General features: G+C 40.8%; 1 protein-coding gene across 1 annotated transcript in view; it reads left to right on the plus strand.

Moving 5' to 3' along the window:
• The window catches only part of LOC311105719 (NADPH--cytochrome P450 reductase-like), a 41,996-nt gene extending 35,095 nt beyond the window's left edge, over positions 1–6,901 (plus strand). Inside the window, exons 7-12 of the mRNA XM_084147931.1 lie at positions 3–147; positions 593–742; positions 1,449–1,716; positions 1,917–2,062; positions 2,525–2,610; positions 2,766–6,901. Coding sequence (XP_084004057.1) covers positions 3–147; positions 593–742; positions 1,449–1,716; positions 1,917–2,062; positions 2,525–2,610; positions 2,766–2,910 — 940 coding nt within the window. The 3' untranslated portion in view covers positions 2,911–6,901. The remainder of the gene's footprint in view (positions 1–2; positions 148–592; positions 743–1,448; positions 1,717–1,916; positions 2,063–2,524; positions 2,611–2,765) is intronic.
• Positions 6,902–7,364: the final 463 nt, after the last annotated feature.

The raw sequence follows: 7,364 nt of genomic DNA on the forward strand, positions 1-7,364 counted from the left end.
ACCACCTACCGTACGGCTCTGACCCACTACCTGGACATCATCCACCCGCCTCGCACCAACGTCCTGTATGAGCTGGCCCAGTACGCCACCGACCCCAAGGACCAGGAGAACATGCGCAAGATGGCCTCGTCTGCTCCCGAGGGCAAGGTGTGTGGCTGTGACACTATTAACTTATCTATTTTCTCTACTCCTATTCTAATCAAAGTAGTCAAGATTAACTCAACATACACAAGAAGGGTTATTAGTAGTGGGAAAGTACACTTAAGCCTCAGGGTTGGGGTCAATGCAATGTCAATTCAGGAAGCAAACTTGAAAAGCATTGAGAAAAATTGGAATTTAAATGTATTTCCTGACCGAATTTAAATGAAATTGACCCCAACCCTGATAAGCCTATAACACCATGTGAAAAGTTGCCCCTAAGCACAGATCTAGGATCAGATTAACTCCAGCCTTAACCAATTTAGGAGGATGGTAAATATATCTGACCCTCATGTATCTGACCCAGATGCCTGACTCCAGATCAGTGGTTAGGGGCAACTTCTACCTACTCCATGTTATCCCAGCTGAGTGTTGTTGTTATGGTCTCCACTAGGCTCTGTACCAGAGTTTTGTGCTGGAAGACAACAGGAACATCCTGGCCATCCTGGAGGATCTGCCGTCCTTGCGGCCTCCCATCGACCACCTGTGTGAACTCATGCCCCGCTTGCAGGCCCGCTACTACTCCATTGCCTCCTCCTCCAAGGTGAACCTATATACAGGGGTGTATCCATGCAGTGTAGCAAAACGTTTTGCAACAGAAAAACTAAAACAGGCGTTTCTTTCGTATGGTTTCTAGTGAATATACCCCAGTACATCACCCCTAATGACCCCACACCCTAACTTCTATGTCAATACATGTATTTTTCATGTTACATTTACAGTAGTTATTTAGCAGACGCTGTCATCCACTAGAAATATATTCAGATAATGTGAAATGACCAAATTTTATTGAAGGCCCAGTGTAGTCAAAAACATGATTTTCCTGTGTTTTATGTGTATTTATACTCTGAGGTTAGAGTAATACTTAGAAATTGTGATAATGCCCTTTTTTAGTGTTTTTTTGTATGGCGTTCCATGGTGACATCACCATCCGGTAAATTAGTTAATAGGCCAATAAGAAAGAGTTCCAAACCTCTGCCAATAACAGAAAATGTACAGTTGCTCCTTCCCACTCAAACCACTCCCAGACAGTCCTAGCAAAATTCTTGCTAGAAAAATTCCTCTTTGCTAAGAAGCTATTTTTGTTTCATTTTAATTGAAAACAATCACAGTAAGGTACTTAATTGTTACCCAGAGATTATTTCATATTGAAATAAAAACAGCTGCATTGGATCTTTAAGCGTCCATTGTAGGTCAACCTGCAATAGTGTGATTTAAAAAGAGTGGTTAATGATTCATTCTCTTTGTAGGTCCACCCCAATAGCATCCACATCTGTGCTGTGCTGGTGGAATACACAACTAAAACCGGGCGCCTCACCAAGGGAGTGGCCACCACCTGGCTGAAGAACAAACTGGTTGCGGACAACGGCCACAAGTCCACGGTGCCCATGTACATCCGCAAGTCCCAGTTCCGCCTGCCCTTCAAGGCCAGCAACCCAGTCATCATGGTCGGTCCTGGGACCGGCATCGCTCCCTTCATGGGCTTCATCCAGGAGCGAGGGTGGCTCAAAGAGCAAGGTACATGGTAGACACTGTAATAGAAGCTAGCCATAGATGAATGGCAGTGTTTGAGCATGTGTTGATTTCCTGATTTTTGTTATCCTGCATAGTCTTTTTTTTTAGGAGTTGTCATGTTCTGTGTCACACTGACTAAAATAAAGCACCTTAACTGTCTTGTATGGATACAAGTAAGCCAATTGGTCTGCTTTTTCCTGTAGGCAAGGAGGTGGGGGAGACGGTCTTGTACTTTGGCTGCAGGCACAAGAACGAGGACTATCTGTACCAGGAGGAGTTGGAGGAGGCTGAGAAGACAGGTGTGATCACGAAGCTCAACGTGGCTTTCTCTCGGGACCAGGACCAAAAGGTATTGTTTTATTAGTTATTCAGCACTAGGACCTTAAACTATTATTAAAAATATGAATATGACATATTTATTGAATAGATAACAATATGGTGGTATATGGCTATCTGAGCTTACACACCCTGCAGTTGGGACACCAAGACAAGATTGTAATCATTATCATATTTCCATAGCGTTCTTGAGTGTTGCCAATCATGGTTGTTGGTAATATAGACCGGTATCTATACTTGTCTGATTCTGTACCATTCAGTGTACTATTAGTGGGGACGGTCAACACATACTCCACACAGAGTCCTAGGCTAGCCCTCAGAGGATACCTGAGGGATTGAGTTTGTGCTGCCTCATCTCATAAAGAAAGACGAACACGTTTCCTTGCAAGGTCTGTTTTTTGTTTGTGTGGAGAAGACTGGAAGCTCAAGAGGATGGTGTAGTAGCTCTCTCCGTTTCCTCTCACCGTCCCTCCAGGTGTACGTGCAGCATCTCCTGAGGACCAACAAGGAGGACCTGTGGAGGCAGATCCACACAGACAACGCACACATATACATCTGCGGGTAAGGAAGGATCTTCTCCAGTAACATTTGTACCTTGGCGATAAAATTGATTGAAATTGAATTTACATATTTATTGAAAGCACTCCCGAATTCACAAAATCCTCAAACAAGGGTTAAAAGACAAATGTCTTATAGAGAAATGCTCCTGTTTTTAGGGATGCGCGGAACATGGCCAGGGATGTGCAGACAGCTTTCTATGAGATAGCAGAGGAGCTGGGAGGCATGACACGCACTCAAGCCACCGACTACATCAAGAAACTGATGACCAAGGGACGGTACTCGCTGGACGTCTGGAGCTAAAACACCTAGGCTCCAACCACATCATATGTTTGTTTGTTTTTAGACTTGCATTGTTATTTGGGTCAGCAACGGTTATAATGGGTCACCAACCTTGGTACTAGAGAGCTACCGGGTGTGCTGGCTTTTGTTCCCGCCAAGCACTAAAACATCGGATTCTATCGATTGCCTTATCATCATGACCTTGATTAGTTGAGATGGGTGTGTTTGTGCCAGGCTAGAATAAAAACCTACATACCCTGTAGCTCTCTGGGACCAGGATTTGTGACCTCTGGGGAAGGATATCACTGCTGTCATCTCTGGTTGTTTTTATTCCATTGAGCAACACAAGCCCTCACCAATGCACCACAATAATGGTCGGTCATCCTCCATTCAGATCATTTATTGATATTCTATGTCAGTCGGCCATCAGTTTGGCAGTGTCAAATGTAATATCACATTTGTTGACGACGTGAGTGAGAAGCTTCTAGTTTTTGCATGAGAAAGAATGTTTGATAATGATATACCGTAGCTGTACATACTTGTACGGTGCAAAGTGAGGGGGTGGGCTTAAATACAAAACTCATACAGTGCAAGTATTTTCTTTAGGAAGTTGACCTAATCTGGGTATTAGTGTATTCAGAATACATTATACATATTTTAGATTTGTGAAATAAGAAGTGTAATCTTTTTGTCTACGAAATCAGTAACTGAAAATCTTAGTTACAGTGTTTGTTTACAGTACCTTTTGCATTTGGAGAAGCGATATAGCGTTTTATGCAATGATGTTATTGTACATTTCTAATCAATCACAGTAACCCGCTTAGCAAGGCATGAAAAGTATCATGTTGCAATTCAGTAGTAAACCCTCTATTGAGGAGAAACTATTAGCATTTTTTCCCCCCACAAGACTGCCTTTTAAATATATAAATGAAAATGATTTTTAGGTTCCCTGTAGTATTTGTAGACATGATGCAAGTAAGCATCAAAGGGGGATGGGTTAATAATATGCATATTTTGACTTAAATACTCTGCATTATCCAGTTTACAATGAAACAAAAACTGAACACGTACACCACTTAGTAGCAAGCATTCAAATGTACGTTTTTTTATCATGGGGCGGCAGGTAGCTTAGTGGGTAAGAGCGTTGTGCCAGTAAACGAAAGGTCGCTGGTTCTAATCCCCGAGCCGACTAGGTGAAAAAACTCTGTCGATGTGCCCTTGAGCAAGGCACTTAAACCTAATTGCTCCTGTAAGTCGCTCTGGATAAGAGCGTCTGCTAAATGACTAAAACAAAACAAAACATTATCATGCAAACCTAGCACTGTACCCTGAGAATGTAGAGTTCTACAGCTAGTTGGCTTTGTGTCAACTTTGTTTCTTTTATTTTGTTTGTACTATTGCACACTAATAAGTGTAAGTACTGGATGATACAGTAGGCTCCAAAATGACTGGCACCCCTGACTGGCAATGCACAAACAATACTTTAAAAAATATAAACAATATAATTATAGAGAAACTCAAAATACCAACATGTGAGAAATACTGTACTATATTAATGTTCCAATGGAACCCACCAAAATCATTTATTGATTTAATTAAAAATCTATGTCCTCCAAATCAAGGTTTCACAATTAATGGCACCCTTAAAGATTATTGTAAATAACATCTACCAAAATTAAACCAGGAATTAAATTACACTTATTTAAGTTTATCTAACTTAAATTGAGCCATTACATCACTTCCTGTTTCACTAGGGTATAGAAATGAGGTAACACGCATGCAATATCCCTTTGTCATCCAACACCATGAAGAAAACAAAAGAACTGGCAGTTCAAAAGAGACAGATGGTTGTAGACCTTCATAAATCTGGTAATTGCTACAAGAATATCCACAAACGATTGAATATACCACTGAGCACTGTCAGGGCAATTATTAAAACATTTAAAAGATATGGAACAGTTGAAAACCTCACAGGTAGAGGATGCAAATGCATTTTGCCCCCCAGGATAGGGAGGAGGATGGTGAGAGAAGCAACAAAATCCCCAAGAACCACTGTGAAAGAATTGCAGGACTTGGTGGCATCTTGGGGTCACCAGGTTTCAAAAAGCACCATCGTACACCACAACCACAGAAGATTTGGAAGGGTTGCCAGAAGAAAGCCCTTTCTGACCCCAAGACACAGATTCAAGCGCTTGGAGTTTGCCAAACGTCATTTCAATTATGACTGGAAGAAGGTGCTCTGGTCAGATGAGACCAAAATTGAACGTTTTGGTCAGATACAGCATCGGCATATTTGGCGTCGAAACAGAGATGCATACAGGGAGAGGCACCTCATACCCACGGTGAAATATAGTGGTGTGTAAGTGATGTTTTTGGGCAGTTTTAATTCCAGAGGTCCAGGGCACTGGTTAAGATTGATGGCATAATGAATTCCACCAAGTATCAGGCTATTTGGGCTGACAATCTGGTTGCCTCTGCCAGAAGGCTGGGACTTGGCCATAGGTGGACTTTCCAACAAGACAATGACCCAAAATATACCTCAAGGTCCAAACACAAATGATTCTGTGACAACAAAATCAATGTTCTGACATGGCCATTTCAGTCGCCGGACCTCAATCCAATCGAAAATGTGTGGGCTGAGTTGAAGAGGGCAGTTGATAAGCGCAAACCCAAGAATGTGAAGCATCTTGAAAGGATCTGCATAGAGGAATGGTCCAAAATCCCTCCAAATGTGTTCCTTAACCTTGTCAAACATTACAGGAAAAGACTCCATGCTGTTATCCTTGCCAGAGGTGGTTGCACTAAGTACTAAATGAAGAGTGCCAATAATTATGAAACCTTGATTTTGGTGACATTCATTTAGTATTCAATAATTGTATGATTTTGGTTGGTTCCATTGAAACATTAATAAAGTACAGTATTTCTCACATGTTGGTATTTTGAATTTATCTCTATAATTATATTGTTTATATTTTTTAAAGTATTGTTTGTGCATTGCCAGTCAGGGGTGCCAGTAATTTGGAGCCTACTGTATATCACACTTATGTATGAAATTTGGCATATCCTTAGTTCACTTCACTGAAAATGAACTGGAAGGGCAAGGTTGTCAACTTGTGGAAATGGTAAACCCGTTTTGGCCCATCAGCCAAACAAAGCATATCAATTTGTAAATTCAGCGTGTGCCTTATTGAATGAGGTGCCTGACTTAAATGTAGAAGGTTTTTTGGAATGCGTTTTTTGGATGCAATTTTTCTAAGATATTGGAGAAAAACCATGTACTATGAAGACATTCGTTCCATTCCTGTTACTTTTTTGTCCACATTCCATTTTAGAATGCAATAAGTCTGTTAACTGAATGAATGAATGAATCTAGGCATATCCTTTTAAAATTAATAACAAATATTGATTAAATATTGTCAACAGATTGCGAGAGTTTGTTATTCATCCTCTTTATCAAATTTTAGAAAATTAGATGGTATTGTTATTTTCAATTATTAGATGGAAGGATGGATGAGGATGGCTGGATTAAATAATGTTTGATGGATGATTGTGTGCTGGACATTTTTAATGTTTGTGCATTTCTAATAACACATTTCTTTGTTCTATTCATGTGCTTTTCTAATAACTGTTTTCTGTCCTCATGCAAGTGACTGACTGTACGAATCCTTACTATCAGTAGCTGCAATTTGGCAATATGCCAAGACCTATGTTTTGAGAACGAAAGATATCTCTGTTTCAAGGTCTCAGCTTAGAGAGAAGAAGCCTCGTGAGGTATTGGTCTGTCACATGTTATGAACCAGTATTGGTCGGTCACATGAATAAAGCAAAATGGTAATAATGAATTAATTATGTAAAATCATGCAAATATAACTTGTCTGTGTAGAGCCGTATACAAGACAACTGCTGGGACTGCTCCAGCAGAGCTCCTGATTGACATGTGTAGTATGGTACATTGAGTTGGTTGGAACCTCTCCAGCGCGCTGATAATAAAGGATGATTCATTTAAGATTGACTTCAGGTGTCCCTGGTGGTAATTTCCACGACATGATGGTGAATTTCCACAACAATTTGGCGTCACGAACTTAATGATTGATCCTGCCTGCGGGGCTTTCCAGTGGGGGTCTGCAAGAAAAACCGGTGGCGCCATTGTATGAAGTGTAAGGGAAATTCCTGTCTGACCAAAAGACGACGAGACCCGCCCAGACCAAACCCTTACTGTGAGCTGCCCAGGAGGAGACACATCATCTGCGAACAATTGAGGGACAGCAACTGATTTCAGTAAGTCAATTTAAATGAATTTGTATAAAAATGAAAATAATATATTAAACTAAACATAAAGATGAAGAAGGAGGGTACCACTACTTTTCCATCTATAACGTTATCTAGGCGTTCCGTCCACCACCACCCATCGTAGTCTGGGACTACTAATAATAGCACGTGGTGTTATTGAACACGGTGTTGTTTTATATGTATAG

This window comes from Coregonus lavaretus (genome assembly GCF_964263955.1).
Source record: "Coregonus lavaretus genome assembly, chromosome: 30".
Taxonomy (NCBI): Eukaryota; Metazoa; Chordata; class Actinopteri; order Salmoniformes; family Salmonidae; genus Coregonus; species Coregonus lavaretus.